The sequence below is a fragment of the Erithacus rubecula genome, assembly GCF_903797595.1.
Source record: "Erithacus rubecula genome assembly, chromosome: 13".
Lineage (NCBI taxonomy): Eukaryota > Metazoa > Chordata > Aves > Passeriformes > Muscicapidae > Erithacus > Erithacus rubecula.
Window position 1 is genome coordinate 6930927 of NC_136665.1, and position 26132 is coordinate 6957058.

A 26132-nucleotide genomic window follows, 5' to 3' on the forward strand; every position below is an offset into this window, starting at 1 on the left:
TAGTATGTTTTCTACTTTGAAGGATCTTGAAAGATAAGTGATGTACCTCCTTGCTGAATGAATGTCTTAGTGTTTTTTCAAAAGCACTCATGTTTTAGAAATGTTGGTGTTTTTTCTTTTGTCCTGAACAGGTACCATCGAGAAAGAAATGAGAAAACTATTCAATATCCCAGCTGAGAAGGAAACCAGACTATGGAACAGGTATATGAGTAACACTTATGAGCAGCTCAGCAAGCTGGATAGCACAGTGCAAGATGCAGGTCTCTGTCAGGGTCAGGTAAGGGGCATAACTTTTTCTCTCTCATTTCATGTAGTGCTTTTGCTGATGTGTATTTTTTCACTTGCTTTTATGTACTTTGAGCAAACATTGACAATGGGATTTGCTAATGCTTTTGCAGAATGTATAACAGACTTGCAGTTACCTTTATTACCTGCAATCTCTTTCAGGTTGTTTTAATAGAAGTGAAAAATGAAGATGGCACGTGGCCTGGACAGCATTGCTTGGCAAAGTAAGCAAGTGTGTTCTAAAGGTTTCTGTTATTTTGTGCAGCTTGTTTGCTCAGCTTTAGTTACCACATGTTCTCTGTGAAAGGCTGGTTATCATTGGCTGTTGTGGCAGGCTTTGTTTTGATATTTTGAAGAAGACAAAATCTCAAATACAAATATTCTTCAGTGGTTCTGCTGCTGGTTTCTTAGTGAGGGTGTGTTTTAAAGCCTGTTTCAAACAGATTGTATGAGGATTAAATAGCTTAGGGTTCCTGTAATGCTTAGGAGACAAAAGTGCTATTTGTGTTGAACTAGTCTGCTTAAAAACACCTCTGCACGGTGAAAAAAATAATCTGTCCTTTGCTGTTGTAGAAGAGGTAGGGTCTTGGAGTGTATTTCCAAACCTGCCTGAAGTGACTGCTCAGAGTTCTGGTAGTTCCCCCTTACAAAGGGTATAGAAATACTTGACCAACACCCCACCCCCACAGGAGACAGCTGCAGAAGCCTGTAAATGTGACACAGATTCTCTCAGTGCTATCTGATTTAGAGAAGAGATGGGTAATTGCAGAGCTTGGTGAAATATTACATGTATAGAGTGAATGGTGTAGAATGGAAGTTGCTTGCAATGATAAGGAAATGCTCATATGAAGTCCTGCACAGAAAATAAAATTTGATGATTTTTCCCATCTGATGCCTACTCAGTTCCACCCCAGGAGCCATCAGACTTGATATTGATAAAAAAAATGCTTTTATGTACAACAGTCAATTTACAGAACTTGATGCCAAATGATCTCATTTGAAATCAAGATACACTCATGTTAAACTTGAAGAGTTGTTCAGATAGGTCAGTGAAATCTATTTTGAAACAGTACATTGAGGGATCATACTGGGTAAATGAATCAGGGAATGTCCATGGCATTAGAATGAACTTTCTGTAGGAGTATCATGTGAAAAGCAGCTAAACATTCATACCATGTACCTGGTTCACAATCAGCATGGGAGAGGCAGCTGTGCAAAACCAGGTCCTACCCTTTTGTTTCCACATGAAGCAAAGCTGAAAAGGAGCTGTGTAGCATTCTCAGGCCTCAGAGTAGTCCTTTGTCAGCAGCTAGTCTGATATGTAAAGGCTTTGATTTAACTTCTAGTGATAGATAAATGGAAGTGGTCATTGGTATGTAGATTAGTATTTTCTAATGACATAAAAATATTTATTTATTATAGCATGAAACTAAGGAAATTGACTTGATGCTGATAATGGTGGCTGAAAGAATTGTATTAAGTGATATAAGGATTATATATTCTTTTGTACTTTGTCTTGAGCTTCATTCTGTCTCAGGCAAACTTTTGCTTCAGCTCCAAAAAATACATAGGAAACTTAATATTTGGGTTTTTTTTTTCTGGGCTGCATCAGTTTATTACTGAAAGCTTATGAGGGAGTCTTTCTTGAATTTAGAGTTACAATGACCCTACATCCAAACAGGATGTAGGGCTCTCTGCTGTTGATAGAGAAATGGTGAGCACCTGCATCACTGCCCAAGTGTCAGAAGAGGTTCTGGAAAGCTGGGAGTTCATATCCTTCCTACTGCAGAGCATGTGTGCAAAGTGACCATGGGTTGGGTGGTACTTTGTCATCAGGATTTTTCCCCACCATTTGCTGTTTGTCAGAGACACTGGCTCCCTACCAGAGGAAATAGCTTTTCCTCAGCTTTGGCAGCCATCCTTGTGTTTCCCCAGCCATCAATCTGGCTGACATTTTACAGGAAAAATGCTCTTAAACTCCACAGCAGTACTTGGGTAGTATATTCAGCCTATGCTTGGCCACTGCTGTTTCTTAGTTTGCTGCTCTCTAAAAAACAAAGTACTTTCTTCTTACTATAGTTTGAAGCTGCTTGTACTTCTAGACAAAGTTTCAGAAAATATAATTGATTATACTTATTTTAGAAATTTCAAAATTAGAGGCATACTTTGTTTTTGAAGGGAGATTATATCAATGACTTTGTGGAATTTAGTACTCCTAAATTGTTACTTACAAGACTACCAAAACAAAGTCCTGAACTAGCAGAATTCCATTTCAGCTCTAGCACACTTTTTTTTTTTTAAATCCTGGATATAATTTCCTTAGCAAAAGCAAACAAGAAGTTGTGCCTGTTCTTTAAAAATAACACCTTTTCCACCAGGTATTGTATTTGAAAACTGGAGTGAAGTTGTATTTAGCATCTGCGTGGTAGCTGTCTCCCTTTGCAATATGCAGCAGTAAAATACCTTTTGGTTCTTTGGTTGGAGGTAGAATTTTCCTGCTGTTTCCTCTTCCAGCTCCTCTGTTTACTCATGGCACTATGTGCTGACACTGTGTGATTTCAGAGGACCCCTTCAGCAACGGGACTAAATATTCTGTTTGCAAATCTTTATTCCATGGCTTTGAAGTGCTTGAGTTTGCAGCAGATGCCAGGCTTGCAGAGAAGCCCTGAGCATGTAATGTAAGTTGTGGAGGCTTTTGCATGTAAGAACTTTCTAAATGGGCATCCATTATGGCCTCTGCTTTGTCAATTGAAAAAAATCCCAGCTAATCTGGCTCTGACAAAAACTTTTTGTCACAAAATTCCTATTTTATTATTGATTGTGTGAAGGAGGAGGAGTGACTGTACTCTGTGCTCTGAAGGTGGCCTCACCTGAATTGAAACACTTTTTCTGTCTGTGTCTTTTGATCACTTGAAAGCCTTTACAATATCTTTTCAAATTGTTTAGTTGTTTGTTTTTGTTTTTTTTACCTAATCCATTACTTTATGGATTCACAGTGATTTGATTTTATCCTCTTTGTCCTCTAAGTCTCCAGATTTCTCCTCACTTTCATTTGTGAGGGTTTTTGACAGGTTTTGTAGCAAGACATAAAGCAGCTGTCTTTACCTGCAGATGGGGACAATGTGCTTCTTTTTTGTGAAGATGAAGTTGTGTTTCAGTGATAACCCACTGAGTTGGCCAGAACATTTTGGAAGATTCCAAGTCACAAATTTCAAAGATGAAATAACTTTATTCTCTTACTTCAAAGCAATGGGGCCTCCATTTCTGAGGGAGAAGAAGTCATGTACTTATCTTCCCAAATATATTTGATTTCTGTTTTTTTAATCTCACATGGAAAGTTGTTACCTCTCTTGTTTTGCTACTTACATGAACCATCCCAGTTTTCCAGCTGGAATTTGCTCAAGATCCAGAATGACTTTGTGGGTAGACTTTTCCCCACTCTGTGACTTCTGTCTTACTTTGCTTTGTGATCTGTTTTTTATCTTTCTTTGTAATTTTTAACTTTTTGTTTGTGTAGGATGCTGTTGAAGTATTTGAAACTCTTTAGTTGCCATATGACTCTTGATGAAACACTGTCTGTGTGCTTCTCTTGGAAATCTTGAAATTCCTTAGGAGGTTGTCCTTGTTTTGCTATTGCACCAGCAGATTTTCTTCATTTGATTTTCTGAGTTTCTCTGCTCTCTCTCTGGGAGATCAAATGTGTCAAGCAGAGATGCTCAGTTCTCAAGTCTAGCATTTTCTAGACTGCTCCCCTTTGCTTCTAGATAATTCACTACTTCATTTTAAAATGCATTCTTGCTGGATTTACATGCTGTTGTTACCTAAATTGTTTTATTTTTGACCCTTGAAACCCACATGTATGAGCATGACTCTGGTGATTGTACAGTCTAGACCTTCTGTTTTCCCATTGATACCACCGTGGTGTCCAGGTAATTTTGAAGTTTCACCTCCAACATATAACAGAATGTTATATATTGTCCCAGAAATGGTTCTCTCAGTTATTCTGGTAGATCTCATTCTTTCTAGGATATTTTCCAGTATACTTTTTTGTTGTGCTGGCTGCTGAGGTTTTTTAACATGGTTCAGGTTTTGACTGTGTTTGGGGTTTTCCAATTTCATCTGGAAGCTCCTCTTGTAACTTGTTTACTTCTGTATTTATTTTACTGCTATTGTATTTCCAAACTATTGAGGCTGTCCAGCTGTTCTGCATTGTCATGGCCATTATGGCTTGTTCATTGTTGTATAGTTTTTTTTCCCCACAGAGGTTTTCCAGCACATTTTTTAGTACCATCTGAACTATAAATATCCATTTTTAGTTTGTGTCATTTGCAAATGAGGGCCACAATAAAAAAGAATAAATGGACAAGCTGAAGCTTGAGAGCCCTGTCCTCTGCTGGCTTTCTGCTCTGTTTTGGGGATAGTAGCCACTGCTCTATGGCTGTCAGTGTCACTTTTTTGCTTTTGGTTTTGTGTTTATTTGGGCAGACATGGAGAGATTAGACCAAATCCCAGTCAACTCTTACTATAGAGAAATTAATTCGTGTCAAAATTAGTACTATCTTGTGTTTGGTTCTTTTTTTTTTTGTTTTTTTTTTAATGGAACTGTCTATGATAGGACACTGTTAAGTTTTAGTGCCTTATTGGTAGTCTTCTTCCTGATAAATGTGTTTGAATAGATGGTCTGAGTTTCAGGTAAGGGAAGGACTAACCTGGTCACTTTTTAATGCAGGTAGAGTGTTTTGTGGTCTTAACATCTGGGGGGTTTTGCTTGGCATATTTCCAGGTGGTTTACTTCTAAAATTAAAGCTTGCTTCCCTCTCACTCACACTGTCTGAATTGCTACTTTTTTCTGGTTGGGACCCAGATTTGCCTTTAAGCAATATTTATTGCTCCTACTTCTAGTACTTTTTTTTTGTTGTTTCTGTTCCAGACAATTGTTTGGAAATGTGATTAAAGATCAAAACAGTAAATTCTGTGTGGGGTAATGAACTGTAGCTCAGCAAGTCCTTGGAGTTTTGTGGGAGGTGGGACTGGGAATAAAAAAAGTAGTAGCACTGTTTCTACTTCTTTTTCCTTTCTCCCAGATCAAGCACTGCAACTAGCAGAAACTTTACTACCTCTTCAAAATCATCAGCAAGTTCTTATTCCTCAGTGTCTGCCACTTCTGTCATTACTAACGGTGATAGCAGTAACTCCTATGGACTGAACAGCTCCCACCTGGGCAGGGGGTAAGAGCAGGAATGTTCTTTTTGTTTTGTCACCCTTCATGTGAGTGATCCATGCATCCTTGCCTGTATAGAAAAGGAGTGTGATGGTGCCCTAGAGGAATCTATTACTCTTGTGTACCTGTTTATCAAACTTTGCTTTTTGAAACCACTGCCTTCTGCTGTTCCTTGCTCACTTGCAAAAGTAGTGCATGTTCCAAAGCTTACTAACTGCTAGAGCATTGCCTGTTTATTGGGGTGACTCAGAGCATGAGGGAAGGGATTATATTCCTTAGTCTGTCTGCCATTGTGTACAAGCCTTTCCAGGTACAGATCATAATTTTCTTATTATTTCCCAAAGTTTATTATATAGACTCTTGCTGCATTAGGATAGCATGCTGTGTATTTAAAGGGGAAATGAAAGTGTTGTGAGCCATAAATTAATAATAGACTTTGTGAGGATTACTGTTTCCAAAGTTAGTGTGTACATTTCACATTCCTGGTATTCAGCATTGGTCCCTATGAAGCAGCAAAAAGAGGCTTGGTTAAAAAACTTAAGTGAACAATTTTTGGACTTGTATTTGATGTGACTTTTAGGTAATATTGAGACTCAACAAACTCACTGTGGAGTTCATTGTATTGTCTTTTTTTCCAGAGGTTCTGGATTTGTCTGTAACTCTTACAACTGCAGGGACAGTGCTTCCCTGTCACAACCTGGACTCTGTGGACTCAGTAACCTTGGAAACACCTGCTTCATGAATTCTGCATTACAGGTAAGAATTAGAAAGAACCCTCATTAGAATTAAATAAAAGATCAGTCTCATACATATTGTGGATTAAAATGTATTAAAAGAATATTTAATGTGAGTCTATGAGGAAACTACACTTCAAAAAAAAACCAGACCAAAAAATCATGTTAAGTTTGGCTTATGTTTAGCTTATTAGTACTATAAGACATATTACAGTGTTAAGGACTGAGTCTGAAATATGTGGCATCTGAAATGGTCAGGGGAACTTGTATTAAACAGGTAACTGTAACATAAGGTCCTAGTGCTGTGCCCTGCCAAAAATGTGTGAGGTGTTAAGGTTGTTCATTGTGCAAGGTTAATGTTGAAACAGTCATTCAAAGATAGTAATTATTTCTTTACTTTTAAACTTAATTTCATGGGATTATTTTGTTCATTTTAAAGAATGCAAAAACTTGCTAGGGTTAGTTTTTTGCTAAGAAAATAAAACAAAATATGAGACAATTTGTATGGAGTTTGATTTAAGGAATGGGCAAACTTCTAGTGTGGTACCAGTGCTGTGAAATGACTTCAGTCACTCTGTGATGGCTTTGAAATCTGGAACAGGTCTTAAAATAACTAGTTCATTATGCATGTGGTATTCAGGACACCAGAATAAACTTGGGCTGCCCTGCTTTTTTGTTCAACATGACTTTGTTTTCAGCTGTGTCATGTTAGCCTTAAGCCACTCTGTTTTCTTGGACTTAACCAAGAGACAACTTTAAAATTTTTTGTTGTCAAAGTGACTTCATTCAAGCACACTTCAATCTTAATTTATCATGCAAACTAGTCATGTTAAGCACCAATTTCTTTCTTTCTTGTATTTACCATTATGCACTAATTTTCTAGATATCACTCTTTCAAATGCAGCTTTCTGCCTTAATTTTTTCTCTTCTTTTTTTTTTTACTAATCAAGTTCTCGAGTCTCACCAGTTAACTTGGTACATGTTCTGATGTGAAAGTTAGTTTTGTTGTTTAATTGTCACACATACCTGTTGTCCTGTGCAATAAATTAATTTTTTTAATACTTTTTCAGTGCCTGAGCAATACTCCTCCTCTGACTGACTACTTCCTGGAAGATAAATATGAAGCTGAAATAAATCAGAATAACCCTCTGGGGATGAGGGGAGAAATTGCAGAAGCATATGCAGATCTCATTAAACAGATGTGGTCTGGGAGACAGTCTCATGTGGCCCCACGTATGTTTAAAGTAAGTGTGTCATGTTCCTGTACACATGCATAGAAGAATCAGTGAAAGCTAATGTGCCTTCCACATATTTTGATGTTATGAAGGCATTAAGGAGAGAATTGCTCCAGTGTTTTATGGTTTGTGAATGCTATTTGGGGTACAGAGAGGAATTTGCCAGTGAGTAGTGTCATTCCTCAGAGCTGGCTACTGCTCTTTAATATAACTTAGTAAATGACCTCCCAGCCTGAGAGCTGTTTGCAGATGAATCACAGTGATCTTTGCTGCCAAACCAGGCAAGGTCATATGAGTTGCCAGCTGTGAACTTTCGTCAGTGAGAGTAGGTGTGCAAATTACAAATCTAAAGATCTGAATTATAAAGTAAGGATCAAAACACATCCCCTTGTCTATAACTTTATTTATTGATGTAATGTTCTCATTGCTTCAGTGTGAAGAGCTGCTTTCTGCTGAAATACTGAAAGTAGCTGGGGAAAGTGTTCTGGAACCTTTTCCTGCATTAGCATCCAGTTCACCATGGCCTACTGCCAACAGAAGGTGGCAGTGGGCTGACCTCTGCAAAAGCCACAAGCTGAGAGTTTTATATCCCCCACTCTTGCCTTTGTGTTTCAGACACAGGTTGGGCGGTTTGCTCCTCAGTTTTCAGGATACCAGCAGCAGGATTCCCAGGAGCTCCTGGCTTTTCTGCTGGATGGCTTGCATGAGGATTTGAACAGAGTGAAGAAGAAGCCCTACTTGGAGCTGAAGGATGCCAATGGCAGACCTGATTCGGTACAGTGCCCTTTACTTAAGGATAGGGCAGGTGGTGCTTCCCAGGGCATTTAGTTGGGTTCTGGGACACTTCCTGCTCACAAGCCACACAAACATCCTTCCTGCAGAGTGTCCCTGGCACAGGATAGGACAACCTTGTCATGCCTTGTGGCACTCTAAATAAATAGAGAAAAGTAATTATCTTATAAGGTTTACCTGATAGAGGCTGCCTAGTAAGTTTCTTGTTTTCAGTTGTCTTCTTGAGACTAAAAGTCTCATGCTAAGAGCAGCCTCTGATTGCCCTGAATAGATAAATAAGAGATGCTTTTTGGTAAGGAGTTCATAAGTTATCCTCTGAAGGAATTGTAATTTGTCTTCTTTTAGACTGTCTTTGTGAAACATGGTCATGATTTTCAAAGAAAAAGAACCTCTTCTTTTTTCTTGAAATCTTTCCAAAGCAAGAGGAAGCACTCTATTCCTTCTGAAGAGTGGAGCGTATCTGGTTGTCCTGAAGAGCAGCATGTGACCCTGTCACTGTCCCCTTTAGCTCCATTCATGCTTCTGGCATTGTGTGCACCAAGGAATACCTGATCAAACTCAGCTAAAACAGATAGATTAAATTTGACTTGATGCTAGGCCCTAATTCCACTGAGAAGAAATCCCAGTGTGTTGTGCTGGTCATACACATACTGGTAGAACCCCTTCCCTATGAGATTGATATCAGTGTCAATTTTCCAAGTTTTCTTTGGTCGTGGTGCTCACCCCTCTGTAGAAATCTTTGCAAGAAATAACTTCTAATATATTTTAATTTTTTTTTTAATAGGAGGTGGCAAAAGAGGCATGGGAGAATCATAGGCTGAGGAATGATTCCATCATTGTGGATATTTTTCATGGTCTTTTCAAGTCTACCCTTGTTTGTCCCAAATGCTCTAAAGTTTCTGTGACCTTTGATCCCTTCTGTTACTTAACTCTCCCACTGCCCTTGAGGAGGGATCGTCTCATGGAAGTTACCTTGGTATATGCAGACCCACAGCGCAGACCTGTCCAGGTGAGGCATGCTGAAGACACAAATTTAGTCATCTGAGTTCTTTTAGATTTTAAAGTTGAGACTCTTAAAGTAATCGAAAGGATAATGATGTCCACCTTTGAGTGAGGTAGTATAGATTTTCTGATGAAAAATCTGGGATGTGAAATCAAGTGGCCTAATAAAATCTTTGCTCATGAAATTAAAGGTCATGGTCAGCTGGTAGCTTCCTGTGGTGAGATGACTTGTGTGATGTGCTGCTCCCTGTTTACCTGGTGTTACCTTGGAAAATGTAAAAATGTAACTTGTATTGTGCCCTGGGGAGAGACCTCCTTGTGGTCTTCAACATCCTCACAAAAGGAAGCAAAGGGGCAGGTACTGACCTGTTCACTTTTATGGTGGTGACAGGACCTGAGGGAAGGGCCTGAAGCTGAGTCAGGGGGGTTTAGGTTGGATATCAGAAAAGAATTTTCACCCAGAGGGTGGTCAAGCACTGGAACACACTCCCCAGGGGTGTGGTCACAGCACCAAGCCTGTCAGAGTTCAAATAATGTTGGGACAACACTCTCAGGCACATGGTGGGATCCTTGGGGTGTCCTGTGCAGGCCAGGATTTGGCCTTGATGATTCTTTTGGGTCCCTTCCAACTCAGCATATTCTATGGTTCCGTGATTCTAAGTGGGTAAGGTCTCTGAATTTCAAACAGAATTGAAAAACAATTCCTCTTTGGGGGGAAAACAAAAAGAAAAATTACATATCTGCTTTTTCAGCCACTTTAATAGACCTGTTTTAAATTTGCCCCCATTTTATTTTCGTATGGACACACACATCCCTAAAGTAGCCTTGTGCTTGCCACATGTCACAGAAGCACAAGCTGGGGCACCCAAGCAGAGTGACTGGATGTCCTGATGCAGTTTTGGAGGAACTGATTGGCAATATATCCATGTCTGTCAAGATTTTTGCCTTGACCTTTAGCAGCATTTAACAAAATGGCTCTAAGATGCTTTTTATCACAGAGAGAAATAGCAATTTTATATTCTGAGCATGCTGCTGTGTCTGGGGTTATTTTTTTTTTTCCTGGGTTTTACTACTGCTGAGCCTGATCACAGCAGAAGGCCAGCTGTTCACAGCTTTCATTCCCTCCAAATCCCTGCTTTGTAAGGTAAAGCTGAGATCCAGAAGACCTTGAAGTGTGTAGTTATGACCTTAACTTCAACAGAACTCCTGTAAATAAAAGATTTAAGAGTTCTAAGATTTTATTTTCATCTTCTGGCTGTCTGCCTTGCATGGATTTATTTTGCCTGGTGTAAGCATAACATTATCTTTGTTTCTAGTACCGAGTTGTGGTGCCAATGATGGGGGCCATCTCAGATCTGTGTGAATCACTTTCCAAACTCTCTGGTGTTCCTGCAGAAAATGTAAGGATAAATGCAAACAGTAATTTTGATAAATGTTTGTTCTTCTTGAAGCATTTTGGTGGCCTAGCTTTTTTATGGGCGATAAGCTGAACTTAATGGGCTAGTGACAAAACTGCAACAAGTTAAAATGCTGTTCATTGCTTGTAAGATTAAAAAGATGTATGAAACAGTCTTTGTTTATTCTGATCATTCCATTGTAGTAGAGAGGTTTAAGAGAAGGGTCAGAAAAGTAAAGTACAACAGATGTTGGTGTGCTGACACTTGAAATAGAGAATTGGAATAAACTGTTGCTTGAATTTAAAGGTAGTTTGCCTAAATTTATGTAAACTTTGACTATAGTCACTTTGCACATCTCACTTGCTGTCCTAGATGGTGGTGGCAGACGTGTATAATCACCGATTCCACAAAATCTTCCAAATGGATGAAGGTTTGAATCATATCTTGCCAAAAGACGACATCTTTGTGTGAGTAACTGAGAAAATACCATGTGTGAAGAACACTGCTAAACATGCACTTTGGTTTCAGGTTCTAAAACCTCATTCCTGTACCCTCACAATACCTAAGCCTTCTTGTAGGTCTTCTGCATGACTCAGCAGTAATGCAGCACTGCTCCTACCAGCAGGTCAACATGTGCAGTGTTCAGCTGGTATGTTTCTAACACAAGAGGTCATGGCCCTTGGGTCATAATGAGCTTCTAGTCTGGTCTGTGTTATGCATTTTAGAACTTCCTACAAGCCTCTTTAAGATGTAATAATGTCTGGATTATAGTTATGCTCTCACTGACATAATTTTTAGTTTTTGCTCAAGCTTGTTCTTACGTTTTCAAAATCAGCCAAAAGCCTCAGGCTGTTACTAGGATAGTATGAAGTATAAGCTGTTGTACTCTGCCTTTCCAAAATCCATCATAGTTATTAGAGCACCATGACTTGGAAATCTTTGTAGACTCTTGATGGTGCTTAACACTTGTCTGTATCTAAACTGTGGTTGTGAGGGCAAAGCTGAGGATTTGGTTGTGCTGGATGTTCTACGTGTGTGTGGTGGGCGAGATATTTCCAGTCACCTCTGATATCTGGTGAGGTTAGGAGAGCAAAAGTCGTGTTCCTCTATTGCAGCTGAAATGTGAGAACATTCCAGTGCAAGAATGTTATTGCCATTAAGTTGTTGGGTCTGTGTGGAGACATGTGCTGACATCCTCTGGTGCCATGTGAACCTTTCATGGGGTGAGATGCTGTGGCACACTGGTGCTCTTTTGACATGCTGTCTGTTGTGACCTTATTGCTGAGATGTAATGGAGTTTTGTAAAAGTTGTCTTCAGTTGTGTGTCCAGTTAGGATCCCTGGGAAGGATGTTTAGTTTCTGTGAAATCTCTAGAGTGTTAGTTTGTAAGTCTGTCTTTGCAGCAAGGAAAACATTTTTAAACGAGAAGCATGAGAGGTAGTTGCAAAAGAGCTCTGCTTTCATACAGGCATAAGGTTGTAAATCCCTTCACAGAAAACAACTGTGTCTGAATCAGGCCTGCTCTGGGATGTGGGGCAAGCACTGGCTGACCTGCAGCTCCAAGTGTATTTTCTTTTGCAATTACCATTTCCTTTTATGTGCAGGGCAACTGTGGATGAGGTGCTGCTGTGAGTCTGTGAGTGAACTGACCTGGGTTAAAAATAGCCTTCCAGGGAGGAGGAGAGGTGGCAGGAGGAAGTTTGGCAAATCCTGTTTTTCCGTGTACACCTGCCAAGATCTTTTCAGCACTGAGGGGCAAAAGCAAGCAGCCAGGCACCAGGGCAAGAATTAGGAAAAAGCTGTTCATAGGAAGTCCTTTTAGTGGGTAATGCTGCCAGGAAAAAGATGTAAAGTAATTTTCTAACTACAGATAAAAACCAGCATTATTTTACTGAAAGTAAGTCTTGTCTCAAAAAAGCAGCAGAGAAACACTTGTTCATAAAGAGGAAAGTTTTTTAAAGGCAAATTCATAATTCATACTTCTAGTGCAGACAATCTACCTGCCTTGTCTGGTTATAAAAAGTCTGCTGTTAGGTGTTCTAAGATTTAATTAAATAACTCAATAAACAGTTAGAGTAGTGTGAAGGTTCTAGAATTCCACTTTGTTTCCATCTATTGTTATTTTGTCCTGCCAGCTTCAAAACCTGTTTTTCATTAGGGAATGTACTTGTAGTCATGGATGTACATCTCTGCCTTCTGCTTCTTCCAGAAGGGATGGTTTTACAGTTCCAGAGGAACTTGCCAAGTGCTGCTCAAGCTGTTGGGTTTCTGCCAGGAGTAATGGACATTGATTTGGCAGATCAGATTTCTGCCCTCCTGTAGGTACTGTGTAATGTATGGCTGAGGAATGTGGTATGTGGTGATTGTTTGTTCAGACTGCTGCTGTCAGTAAATTCAGGAGTTTCTGATACCTCAGCAACTGAACTTCTTAGATTATAGGCTAATATCTCTCTGTATATTAAAAAGAATAAATAAAAAATAAAAATAAATAAAATTAATAAAAATATTTTTAAAAATAGATCTTTTAGAACTTTCCACCTTTAAAGAGCAAGTTTGTTTCTACTTGAAATGTTGAGAGACATTTTATTTCCTCAAAGTCAGTGAAGAAGAGTTTCTCACTAAAAAGCCTTTTTTTCTTCTTAAATTAAGGCACATTCTTTAGAGGTGTGACAGGAGAAGAGTTGCTGCTTATGACTTGAAGGATGCTCTGTATGCCTGCATAGTCCATGAAATGTTCAGCTTGGAAAAGGTTCTCCTGTGCTGGTGATGGAGCTGCAGGGTATATTGCTGGATACATGGAGTGATGCATCTCTCTCTCCTAAAAGAAGATTGTCTTTGTATCACTTAATGAAGGAGAACAGATGTCTTTTATTAGAAAGTACAGCAGTGTAGAGGCTTATAGTCACAGTATTTTCAACCAAAATTCATACTTGAAATAAACAACCTAAAAAAGACTCACTAATTCATCAAATATTTGTTTGTACTACATTTATACTGGCTATTGCCACGGAAGAGTCTTTTAAGAACACTTTCTAGAGTGTTGGGCTGGCAAGATAGCAGTTGCTTTCTAAGAAAGAAAGAATCCTTCTGGAAGCTGTTTGTAAACCATGTTTTGAAAACTTAAATTTTTCCTAAGATTTGTTTGAATCACTTAATGGCCTTGTGTGATAGGACTAAAACATACCAGCTTCAAGTCTAGGAAGATAGAAGTTACAGAACAGATGGGTTCTTTAAGATGAGTTTTTTAATAGCATTACTTGTTTATAAATCAGATAGGGAAGCTGAATCATTTCAGGGTGTTGAGCTCAGTGCAGCAAAGCCAAGTGAGAGCTATCAGGTGTGAAAAACAAACTGGAAAAGCATTATCTGCTGGTCATGGTACCTTTTGCAGGGTGTGTTCTTAGGTGCTAAATATTAACATAAATGTGCTTCAAGCTGACATGCAATGCAACCTGGGATATGACTGTGTACCATTAGTTTTTTTTTTTTTTTATTCAGGTAAAAGATGTTTTCTAGAATCAAAGTATCTCTTGTATTTAAATGATACTTCATGATACTCACTGTCTCATGTGCTTGAACTCTTTCCTAATTAATGTTTTATTGATCCTGTCCCTTTTATATGCTCATCATGTGCTCTTATTTCCCAGTAATGTCCAGTAGCAAGACTTCCCTGTAGGAAAACTGTAATGTGTATATCTTGCTCTTTGTTTTAAGTAGTTGCAGTTAAATGCTAAGTTTCTTTCACTGGCTAGAAAACAAAGAGAAAAACTATCCAAAATAGAGTTAAATCAGTACAGCATATTGAGAAACAGATACTTCTCATATATATTTTCTTAAAACTTGTGTACATTCCCCATACATACATTTTGAAATTATGGGTGGCTCAGTGGGTCCTATTGGTTTTTGACATTTTTTTCTGAAGGATTTTGCCTTTTATTTTGTTCTTCCTAATAGCCACACTGAGTGAATTCTGAGAGAAGCTGTGATTTAAAAAACAACAAACCCACACCCTTCCATTTAAATAATGTTTTTAAAGGTGTAACAGTTTCCTCATCTGAAAAGCACTCCTCCCTTCCACTGGCAGAAGCAAACCAAAGTTGTTTTAGTAGTCATCTGTGGTTATTTGCTGGACTCTGAAAATCCAAAGAATGAGTGGGTAATCATAGGGCAGTACAAAGCCTCGGGGCTCTGAGTTCATGAGCAGCTGCCATCCAATTGTTCCTTTCTTCCTTGCTCTCATTGTCCCCCTCTAAACACAACATTGCTCAGAGTCCAACAGATTTTCCACCTGTGATCACCTTTGTGGCTGTCTCCTGTAACAGAAATCTGTTGTTTCTGTGGTTCTGAAGCTGTAGGATCTGCTTGTAATTTAAAGTTGCAGTTCTTGCCTTCTTAGCATCATACTAAGGATGTCTCAGGATTGAAAAATTTAAATATGAATGTCAGTCTCTTACAGTGTTTCTGCATGTTTACTTTGCTGAGAGCAGTAGCCAAGGCCTGCCTGTGACAACAATATCCCTGTGGTTTGCCAGACCTCTGGTTTTATTGTATTGTGCACTGGACAGCTGGCAGTACACATCTCAATTCAAAATTCAAAAACTCTTAACACTGCAGGAGATCTGTCTTCCAGCAGGGTTGTGACTTAAGGAAATTAAAGTCAGTACTTTTGTACTGGTGTCTTTCTTTTGACACCAGTGTCTGTTGAGTCTCAGCTTTTGATTTGGGCCTCTGTTGGTTTGTTACTGAGCAGATCATGGATTTCCCTGAAATGCTTGGGGTGGAAATGTCACTGAGCAGGAACTCTCACAAAACATTGCAGCAGGAATAGAGAGCTGGAATGGGCTTTTCTGAACGTATGCTTGACAGAGGACATGGTCTGCAGACATAGATATTGTAGTCCAGACTGTGCTGTTGGTAAAATTTGGGAAATGTGTGGTATGTGGGATGTATGGAATATTGAGCTGCCATCTTTTATGGGTTATTTCAATGGTGGGAAAAGCTGTGGGGTTTTTTCTGGTTATCACCATAGGATTATGAGGGAAGACACATTCAGACTTTTGGTTTTCCAGGGCATCTTGGACATCTTGAGATGTGTATGTGAATTTTAATGTGCCACTAAAGTGATGGGGAATGAGGAAGAGGGCAAGAACTGGACTCCATTTGGAACTTCAGCTGAATGGATTGCAGTATAGAAAAAAAGGATGTGCCCTGAATTTCTAAGATACATTTTCCCTCTGAACTGCTCAGTTTCTGGTTCATCAGTTCTTTTGGTGTATTGTCTTATCTGTTGAGGTCTCTGATAGTAAAATCTCAGAATGAAGAGATGCAAATACCACTGAGCTTCTTGATATTTATGTGACTTTAAATAACTTCGAAATGCATCCTGAAATAAACCTGGCACCTTTTACACAAGAGGACAAAACTATACATTTTCTTCTCCAAGTCCACTGAAAGGGAAGGAAATTTGGAAATTCTCCAAGCCTGTTCTTTCACAAGGCTTTGTGCTCATCTCTTTATCATCTTGACAGGCTTGGAACTGTCAGGTAGTCCTGGAGCAAGTTGTGTTAATGTTTATCAGGGAAGAGCTGAGATGCAGAAGTGGAGGGGATTGATAAAAGCTGTGAAACAAGATCACTGACCCAACATGCAGGGGCAGTGCAGCCAGGGAATGGTGGGTGTACCCCACTTCTCACAGTGTTGGAAATGGCTCTCTCCAAGCATGTTGTTCTGTGGAAGGACAGGAAGGTCTGTGGCAAGTGATCAGAAATCACTCCTGTAAAGGTGGTCTGCAAATCAATTTGATGACAATAGTTCAGTGTTTGTGCTGAATGCTCTCATTGCCCAGGCTAAGCAGAGCACAGCATTCAGCACACAACCCAAACACTTGCTATTTCTTTTCCTCAGGTTCTGGGAAGCCCAGCCCCACTAGGACCTCCGGCTCCCGCTCCAATAACCCCCACACATGCACCATGCTGGTGATGTCCCATCACCAGGGATCCTGCTGGAGCTTGGAGCCGGCCTACAAGGGCTCAGGTAAGCACCACATGAAAACAAACTTAGTGTTTCTTCTTAGTTCTTAGGAACTAAGAAGAAAAATGTTCTGATGGATAAACTAGATACCCCTGTTCTCTTAGCCTGGCTAATGGGGCATATTACATAACGTGCATTGTTTATGTTGATAAAAGTTTCACAAATTGATTTGCAGGTCACCTTTAACCTATAAAAGTGTGCATATTTGAATAGGATCTATTTAGTTTGCCATACATGCCATGTTTTCTGCCTTCTCTTACAACATGCTGTGTATTACATTCAGATGAGTTCATGGGCTTGAACAAACACCACTGGCTGCAGAGATGTCAGGTTTGTTGGTGTGACTGAGGCTACAGTAATTATTGAACTGAGTTAATGAGATCAGCAGACCAGCAGGTCCGGTAGTTTTATATGAAGCATTTGAGATGTGTGGGATCTTATAGCAGACTGATCTGTGAAGTTTGTTCATACTTGTTAGAACTGAGGTTTTCTTGTTTGAAATGAGGGTTTGCGTCCTTTCCAAAATGTACTTGTATTTATTTAAGCCTTGTGTAAACCTCCGGTGTGAATTTCCTCATCGTTTCTAATCTTGCTCTGCTGCAAGACTGGCAGAATCCTTTGACCAGGTTCTATGGGGCAAGCTGTCCATTGTCTAAGAAAGTTGCATTTTCAGTCTCTGATCTCTTAGTTTACTTGTTTGTGTGTGTTCTGCTGTTACAAAAGAAAGTAAATAGATTAGGAGTATCTCCACTTCCTAGAAGGGATCAGAATATGTGCAGCAGTTTCTCCCAGTTTTTTTCCAATCCTGTGTTTATTCTTACTGTCTACTTTTTGACCCTGTTGTGGCTTCTCAGCAGCATCTCTGGGTTGGTGTGCATTAGGAATCCCCTTCAGGCAGATCTGTTTGGCAGCTTCTGTGGTGGTGTTTTTTCCTGCCCTTCTCCATTCTCTCTCAGAATAGATGTCTTGGTTGTTGCTGTAGATGGACTTGTTGTCCACGTAGTTTTTTGCAGCTGGAATTAATACCATAGACCCCAGCACCCGTGAGGGAATGTTTCAGTAACATACAACCTATTATATTAGCCTGCTGTTTAGTTCAGAGTATTCTTGGCTTCCAGTGTCCTTTCATGTACCTCCTTCATAGCTTTTCATCCTTCTGTGCACTTGCTTACCTTAGTTGTGCAATAGAACAAAAGTTACCTTGTTTCTCACTGCCTCCTTTTTGAATTGAAATCACAGACCTGAACCTCCATAATGCTGATAGAGACTGGTCAAGTCCTACCCCATTGCTTAGCCGTTTTCAGACACTTTTCTGAGTTGTCATGAATTGTAGAGGCAATTAGCCAGTATCTAGCAGTGTGGTAGCAGCTGAGCTAATGTTTCTGACAACTGAAAGCATGTTGTGTCATCTGGAGTAGCATCACCTTCATGTTCTGTTATCTCAATTAAGTTGTAACATACAGAATTGTGGGGTGTTGTCCAACAATTCCCAGTATTCAGCTTTACAGCCTTCCTTACACTGTACATAATGTATTTCGGTTTTCATTCTTTTTTTTCATGGGATAGCTGTTTCTCAGGAGCTCATAAAAATGACAGATCTTGATTCTGATATGTCTGTTTTTAGTACTGGTATGTAAAGGGTGTTCTGAGATGGAGTGGGTAGAGGGGCATTTGAGTAACCAGATCTGTTATGCTGTGGTGAGAAGTGTGTGAGATGCTCTCTGCAGAGTGCTGTGGGGTGCTGCATGCTGGCTGTTTGTGATGAGTGACCCCTACCTGTGGAAATAGTCTTTCATTTCTGTCCCATCTTTTCCTTCTCGTGGGCTGGGCTTCATTCAGGTGCACGAGGGTGGAGTGTAAATGGGGCTTCATTAATTGCTGCTTGCAGAGCAAGGTGTAGGTTGTGTGTGAGGAGTCACAGGAGTGTCATGCACTGAGCTGTGTTGTAGGAGTTCGAGCTAAGGGTCTCGTAGGACCTGGTGTTAATCACAGCTTGTATTCTGGGACTGACTATGCCCTTTTGTGGTTTAAACAGTGCTAAATGAAATAACTCACCCATTTGTGTGCTGTTTCTCAGGAAGCTTTAGGAGGTGTGGACTGTGTGCAGTGCTGGTGTGCAGCTGAATAGCATTGACAGCCTAGAAAACCTCAACAGCTGTTGGCATTGGACTCTCTTATGCTGACTCTTGAGTTCTTGTGTTCTTGGTGGGCTAGGATTCCCTGGAAGGATGTTTTTCTTCATGTGCTCTCCTGACTCAGTCCAAGTTCCAAACTGGGATACTTTTTTGTTGTCAGTAAGATGAAGCAGAATTACAACTCTGAAATTTGTTCTGTCTGCTCTGAACACAGAAATAAAAAATGTTTCTCAGCTCTTGGGAGCAGGAAAGTGGCTTGTCTAATGTAAAATAATTGTTAGGAGTTGAGGCATTCACATATGTGATTATGGTCTTGGTCATTATGTGTCGTGATAGCTTTCATGAAATCTTTCTTGCAGTTCTAAGTTAAATCTAGGACAGGTGACTCACTAAATTAAAGAGCAGTGTGACTTGGCATTCCTGAAAATGAATCTTTTGTAATGAATAGGCCTGAAGCAAACAGTGTGATAGTGTTGGACAGCATAGTTACTTTTGCCTTTCCTCTGACAGCTGCAAATACCTCATTTGCTGTTTCACCCAGGGCACAAACTGCGTCACAGTCTCCTCACTGTTCTCCAGGGCTGTTTGTTGTCTTCCAGATTTTTTCTTGTTTACTGTCCTTGGATTTTTCTGTGAAGCAGATGTTTCCAGACTCTTGGTTTTATGAAACATTAGCTGTTCAGTGATGTGAGCTCAGGCCATAAAACTGATAGAGAGGCTGGGAGAATGCAAGACCCAAGGTATCAAGAAGATTCCTTTCTCCAGGGGGAGCAAACACTGTCAGAGGGATTTCAAAGTACATCTAGTATTTTTCACTGGTTGAAGCACTGTGGAGTTGTCAGGGTGGTGTCTTGGGAGGTGATTGGTAATAGGGGTTTGAATTAGGATTAAAGACAGAGGGAAGGTGGAAACTGAGTTGTTTGCAGGTGTGTCATGTGCCTCTGTGAGCCATGGGGAGCATTCAGGAAACTGTTCTCTAGCATGAGGACAGCACAACCCTCTTGAACTGTTGGAGAGACTTGCTGAACTGAGTTCATATTGGTCCTACCTGCTGTGCTTCTCAACAGTGGAAATAACCATGGAAATACCTATCTTTCAAACAGGTATGAAGTGTGCAAGCCAAGTGAGGATGGCTCAGAGTATGTTACCCTCTCCATTTATTTTCGGGAAAAGATGGTGAGGCAATCCAGCAATACTTCAGGGACTGTGCTCTTTGGGCAGCCACTGTTAATATCTGTGCCCAAACACAAGCTCACTGTGGATCACCTCTACAGTGTGGTTTTGGAGCAGATCAGGTAAGTCATGGCTGTACCTTTGAATCCTATGCCAAGCTCTGTTCAATTACATTGTAATAGTAATCCTTGTTAACAGGGAGAATTTTCTTTTATTTGTGTGGGTTGTATAAACCGGGATTTGCATTGCATTGATGTGTGGAGGCTCCAGGGACATTTCAAGGTCCTGTTTTTTTGGGCTTTGTAGCAGATATTGCTTGCTCAGCCTTACAAAAGGAGTCAGGAGCAGAACTTAGCATGTTTTCAGGGCTTACAAACGGGGCCACCATAACTTCCTTCTGCCCTTTCAATATACAGCCAGTGAAACATGGAACAACCAGTGAGAGCAGAGATGTAGGGAATTGTTTAACTCATTCTGAGCGCTCTTGGTGCTGTCATGTAAGTGTAAATGGGGCTGTGCAGGGTGGGTTCTGGTTTGCTGGAGGAAACTGGGCAGCAAGAGCTGATGGTAGAGGGGGTGCTGCTGTTCTGGTGTACAGCTACAGTAGGGTTGGGTAATAAATGTCTCCCTTCTCTTCAGCCGCTGTGTGAAACTCCCTGTGGCAGAAGAATACTCCACACCCTGCCCAGACAGAGGAACCTGCAATGGCTCCAATGGTGTGGTTGAAGGTAAAGCCCTTTGAAAATCTGCTGAAACCTTTTCAGGACTCTGAGCTTTCTAAAAGCATTTGTTTTGTGCTGTATTTGGCTTAAGCTCTTGTAGGTTTTCTCCACCCTGATTAAAGCACTGTTGTGCTGAACATCTACTTGGTACAGGGAGAGAATCTTGTAGACCATTTCCTTCCTAGGGAGATCAGATGTGCAGCAACTGGAGAACAAGGTGTGGATGTGCATTCATCCTGACCAGTGCTAGGGAAGTTCTTGCTTAATTGAGGTGTCCAGATGCCTCCCTCCAGAGGCAGCCCTTCCTGATATGCCTTTTGATGATGAAAACTGGCCTGTTAGGTCACAAAGATTGTGGAGAAATTTGTCTGTTGGAGGACAGGGAATCAACAGTCTCATTCCTAGGCCGGGTGCTCACTAGGCAGCTTTTATTGCTGGTGTGCTATGAGTGTTTTCCTTTCCTGTATTATTCACTAGTGCAGCCCTGAGGGTAATAGCTGGAATAAGTTAAATGGGGAAAAAACCTGCCCATTTTTCTCAAAGAATGGAAATAACTTTCCTGGTGATTTACATATTTCTTTCTGTGAAGACACCCAGCTGCAGTCATGCTGATTCTCTCTTGGGGATGCATCTTAGGGTGTGCTGTCAGGAGGAGTCATTGTTAACCTTCATGCTGAGCACTCTCCTAAACTGGCATCTGCTGAAGGAGAAAATACAGTTTCAGATGGAGTGGTTAGCAAGCAGAGGGTTCTTTTACTGTGTGCCTTTCCATTGCTTTCCACATAACTGGGGTGGGTTGTACAGTCTGATGCAAACAGCTGTCCATGGGAGGTGTCAGGCTAAACTTTCACTGAAGCCATGTAATATTGTCCTTGTTTGAAATTCTTTTCCAGGTGACATTGAAGAGATGGAGCATCAGGATGGTGGAGAGGAAGGCAAGGAAAAACTGACAGAAGTTGATCCCTGCCACTCTGAGGGCTGTATGCAAGTGGAGTCAGCAAGAGACCTGCAGCCTTGCAAGAAACAGCATTTCACTTTTAGCCTTGTGAATTCCTCTGGGACCTCAGAGATAAACTCCATTGTTGAAGGAAAAATCTTAAAACTGAATGGTAATTATTTTCTTGCTGTATTTTTTCTCCTTCTTTTTCCACCTGTGCAATAAATATTTCTTCTTTCTTGTAGCTTTTTCTGCAGTTGCCATTGACTGGGATTCTGAGACACGGAGGCTACTTTATGATGAACAGGAGGCACAGGTTGTAATATGCTCTTTTCATAAGTAATCTATGTAAATTTGCATGGTATTTAAAAGGTGACAGTAAACAGTGTTCTGCTGAGTCATCTTTTGTAACAGAGTAAACTGGATTTTTGTAACAGAATAAACAATTTTTGTGACAGAAGAAGACAGTTTTTACTGTCTGGATTAAAGCTCTGAACCCAAGTGAGGACATATATTTTCTCTTATGGACTATTTAGTGTTAGAGAGGAGTGGCTGGAAGCTGGAGATGATTGTCTGGATGGGGAAGGAGATGCAGAAATAGGCAATGTGGGGAAAGTGAGCAAGCATGTAATTTCTTGATATCAGGGATTACAGAGTACATGGAATTGAATAAAGCACCCATCTCTTTCACTAGGCATTTGAAAAACATGGAAGCATGCTACAACCACAGAAGAAGAAGGCTGTAGTAGCCCTCAGAGACTGCATAGAGCTCTTCACTACTATGGAAACACTTGGTGAACATGACCCATGGTAAGGACCTCTGTCTGCCTATAAAATAGCATAACTGTCTGAGTTCACATGATTTTTCATGGGGTTCTTGTAATTTCCCAGTTCTGTCTTTTTGTCCTCATCTTTGAGAAGTCTGTCAGATCTGTATTAAGTCATTGACTCAGTAGGCTGTGGACATGGGTTAATAAAAGTATTTGTTTCCTGCCTATATTTAAGAGAAAAAAAGTGTCAGTAGCTTCCAACATCAGGCTATTTTTAAAAGTTAATTTTTTTACAATGTGTAGTTAGCATACTTGCTGTAGGATTATAAAGTGAAAGCAAGTTGGAGTTTGGAATTCTCTGAGATAGTGTGGTCACCTGCATATTCCACAGGCAATGTGCCTTCTGTAAGGCAGGGACTGTGCTTGTGCTAGTGAGGCATATGGAATGGAAGGACAGAAGCTTTTCTTTCGATGCACTCATTAATTTCCTTGTTTGTTACTCCTTCCTTAGGTACTGCCCTAACTGTAAGAAACATCAACAGGCCACAAAGAAGTTTGACTTGTGGTCTTTGCCCAGGATTTTGGTGGTGCATTTAAAACGCTTCTCGTACAGCAGATACTGGAGGGATAAACTTGACACTGTTGTGGAATTCCCCATCAGGTAGGATTCTTCTCTCAAGCTAGGAAGAGTTTGAAAAACTTTGTCAAGAAAGATGCACTTCTAATGTTTCTGTTGGGTGGGCTTGTTGTAAAGGCTGTAACTGGAGCAGGTGTTTTCTGGGTTTGAATGGCTGGACAGCAGGCATGAGTTGAGAGAGTTAATTTTTTGAGGGGTGGTTTTTAATATTATTCAGTTTTATACATCTCAAAGAGCATGGCAGGTACTGTTTCTTCTGAAATTTAGTTAGCCCATGTGGTTCAACCAGGAGAACTTCTATAGCAATTTTAGGAAATTTTTTGGGCAGTGCTGCACTTGAAATACTGAGTATTGCATAATTACAAGATGAAAGCTTACCTCGTCCCTCTGCTTCTGCTTGCTAGCATCCTGCTGTGGGATGAAGCATATCCCTTACTGTTCATGCCTACACAGGGACACTCCAAGCTGTATTTTATTCAACACCTCCCTCTCTAAACCTTCTGGCAGTGCTTGGTGTGTTTGTCAGGATTTGCCTTGTGTGGGAGGGGTAACAAGTCTGGTCTTCACACTAACAACAGCTGGCCCCTGAGCAGCAGAGCAGCGCTGGTGCCATGCTTCAGTTCCTAAAAAAGTGATGGTTGCTGGTGTACTGACAGTTTTGTGCTTCCTTCCAGGGGTTTGAACATGTCCGAGTTTGTCTGCGACCCAAGAGCAGGCTCATACGTGTATGACCTCATTGCAGTTTCCAATCACTATGGAGCCATGGGAGTGGGCCACTGTGAGTACTGCTGTTTGTCCTTTGTGTACAAGGAAACTGGAGCAGAGGGGACATGGGAGGGCTCTGCACTGGGACATCTGCAATAGCCCCACCTAAGGTGTCTGCTCCAAACCTTACCTGTGTTCTGCATGCAGGAAAGTATCATATTGGCATCCTGTTAGAATATGGAGGGCAGATAGGTAGCAGCACTCAGGCCTGACTGATTCCTGTGTAACCCTGGTTAGTTGTCATTAGTTTGTGTGATGCTGTTCCCCAATTAAGGAGCAAAGTCAAAAATTTTCAATGCTGAACCTGAAATTGTGTCACTGGCTGATAGTAGAATGTCTCCACCTTTGCACTAATAAGGACTGACATAGAAAATGTCATTTCATCAGGAGGAAAACCCACTTATAGTCAAGTTTGGTACATGATGAGTCTGTGTTTTCTGTCACTGGTTTTGTTGCAGCATAGATGAAAAGTGTCTGTAGGTGAGTTACCTGTGTCAGGTGTCCATGCAAATCCATGCTGTAGAAGACACTTGCAAAACCACCCAGAAGCAATTTACCATGAGAGGAATATGATCTCCTGTAGCTGAAGGGGCACATGTTCTGAGGTTAGAGATCACAGTCACAGAAGTCTTGACTGGAAGAGACGTTGAGTGATTTCTGACTTAATTCTTGAGTGAGGATTCTTGCAAGAACCAAATCAGATCCATTAGCAGCAGAAAACTTTTATTTCAAGTGAAAATGCAGTGTCTTAAACTGTGTGTGTTTGGGGAAGGTTCTGTCTAAAGAACAGTGAACAAAGCCTACTGTTGTTTTTTCCTGAAGTTTCCCTATACCTCAGCTGTTAGGGATAAGCCTGGTATATGGAACCTGGTCCTAAACTAGCTGGGCCAGCTTCCATGATGTAGAAGATGTTTATGTTGGTTAACTAGGCTTGGGGTGGACAATGCCAGAGCTGGCTCCTGGCCTCCCATGCACACGTGGTTGGAATCCCAGTGTCCCAGGTGTGCATTCCCTGCTGGCCTTCCCTGCCCCAGAGTGCTGAGCTGCAGTTTCTCACCCTGACAGACACTGCCTATGCGAAGAACAAGGTGAATGACAAGTGGTACTACTTCGATGACAGCAGTGTCTCAGTGGCTTCAGAAGACCAAATAGTGGTGAGTGTTTGACTTGAGGTTGTTCCAGGTCTGTGCTGAGAGTTCCCTGCTTTGGCTGTGACATTGCAGCCAAGCTGTGTGGATGGTTTCAGATGGGTTTTCTTTTTGTTTGGTAGACAAAAGCCGCGTATGTGCTGTTCTATCAGCGCCGAAACAGCGAGGAACATTCTGCCCCCTCTGCTCCCCAAGAAGAGTGTGATGGCATGGACACCAACTGAGCACCACCTCCAGCACTCAGCCACCATGGCAGTGGTTGCTCTTGTAAAGCAATGCCTGAGGCGCTTTTTCTTCCTTCTGTAGGGGTCAAGCAGAAAATCAAGCACTGAAAGATTCAGTGCTGGGGGTTGCAGAATAGCACTGAAGAGCCAGGAATAGGTGCTGACACTTGGGTATTTAGAGGCCAAAAATAATATATACTGGAGCTTCAATAAAGTTCTTTTTAAAATCTGGCTGAGCTGTGTGGCTAGAGGCAGGGGCTGGGGCTGTGGTTCATGGGCTGAGGCTTGTAGCTGGGGTTGGGAGAGGACAGCCTGAGCTGGAGGCCAGCACAGCTGAGCCTTGCAGGGGCCCATGGAGGACAGTGGTGGGTACGATTCTGTGAATCGGCTTTGGGGCTTCCTGCCAGCTCTTTGGTGTTGCTGTTGGGCCCTGCCTGTGTCAGGGAGGCCTCCTGCACCCTTTCTGGAGCTCAGTTTCAGATCTTTGTACATCTGGTCTCTTGCAGTCTCTGCCATTGTACCTAGGTCCCTTGGCAAAGCAACAAACGTTTCTCTTGCTTGCATCCTTTCACTGATGCAGTTGAGGCTCTCCTGGGCAGTTTTGACTCAGCATTTTTCATGTGAACACTGAATCCAGTGATGCAGGAATCTTGACCAGAAGTGAATCATACCTGCCTGTGGTGTGGCATATGTGCAGGCTGATCCCCATGGAGATGCAGGATACAGCTGCTCTGGCTCCTGTTCTTCTGCAGAGAAAATACCATCCATAACATTGATGGTTTCTTGTCTTTCCATCTCCTACACCCCTCACTTCCAGGCTGCTCTGTAAGCACTCTTCTGTTGCCAGCATTTCTCCAATGGTTTGTGCAGTGACAGCATTTTTTTCCTTTTTTGCTCATTTATGTCTCCAGCCAGGCTCAGTGCT

General features: G+C 41.1%; 1 protein-coding gene across 2 annotated transcripts in view; it reads left to right on the top strand.

The window, feature by feature from the left end:
• The window catches only part of USP4 (ubiquitin specific peptidase 4), a 31261-nt gene extending 5823 nt beyond the window's left edge, over positions 1 to 25438 (top strand). Inside the window, exons 5-22 of one of the 2 annotated variants that reach the window (XM_079316839.1) lie at positions 132 to 277; positions 448 to 509; positions 5370 to 5513; positions 6145 to 6262; positions 7311 to 7484; positions 8091 to 8249; positions 9052 to 9276; positions 10586 to 10669; positions 11039 to 11133; positions 19935 to 20126; positions 20644 to 20732; positions 21620 to 21835; positions 21909 to 21979; positions 22358 to 22473; positions 22945 to 23094; positions 23745 to 23848; positions 24901 to 24989; positions 25106 to 25438. In XM_079316839.1, coding sequence (XP_079172965.1) covers positions 132 to 277; positions 448 to 509; positions 5370 to 5513; positions 6145 to 6262; positions 7311 to 7484; positions 8091 to 8249; positions 9052 to 9276; positions 10586 to 10669; positions 11039 to 11133; positions 19935 to 20126; positions 20644 to 20732; positions 21620 to 21835; positions 21909 to 21979; positions 22358 to 22473; positions 22945 to 23094; positions 23745 to 23848; positions 24901 to 24989; positions 25106 to 25207 — 2336 coding nt within the window. In that variant the 3' untranslated portion in view covers positions 25208 to 25438. The remainder of the gene's footprint in view (positions 1 to 131; positions 278 to 447; positions 510 to 5369; positions 5514 to 6144; positions 6263 to 7310; positions 7485 to 8090; positions 8250 to 9051; positions 9277 to 10585; positions 10670 to 11038; positions 11134 to 19934; positions 20127 to 20643; positions 20733 to 21619; positions 21836 to 21908; positions 21980 to 22357; positions 22474 to 22944; positions 23095 to 23744; positions 23849 to 24900; positions 24990 to 25105) is intronic. The other variant, XM_079316840.1, reaches the window with a different exon arrangement.
• Positions 25439 to 26132: the final 694 nt, after the last annotated feature.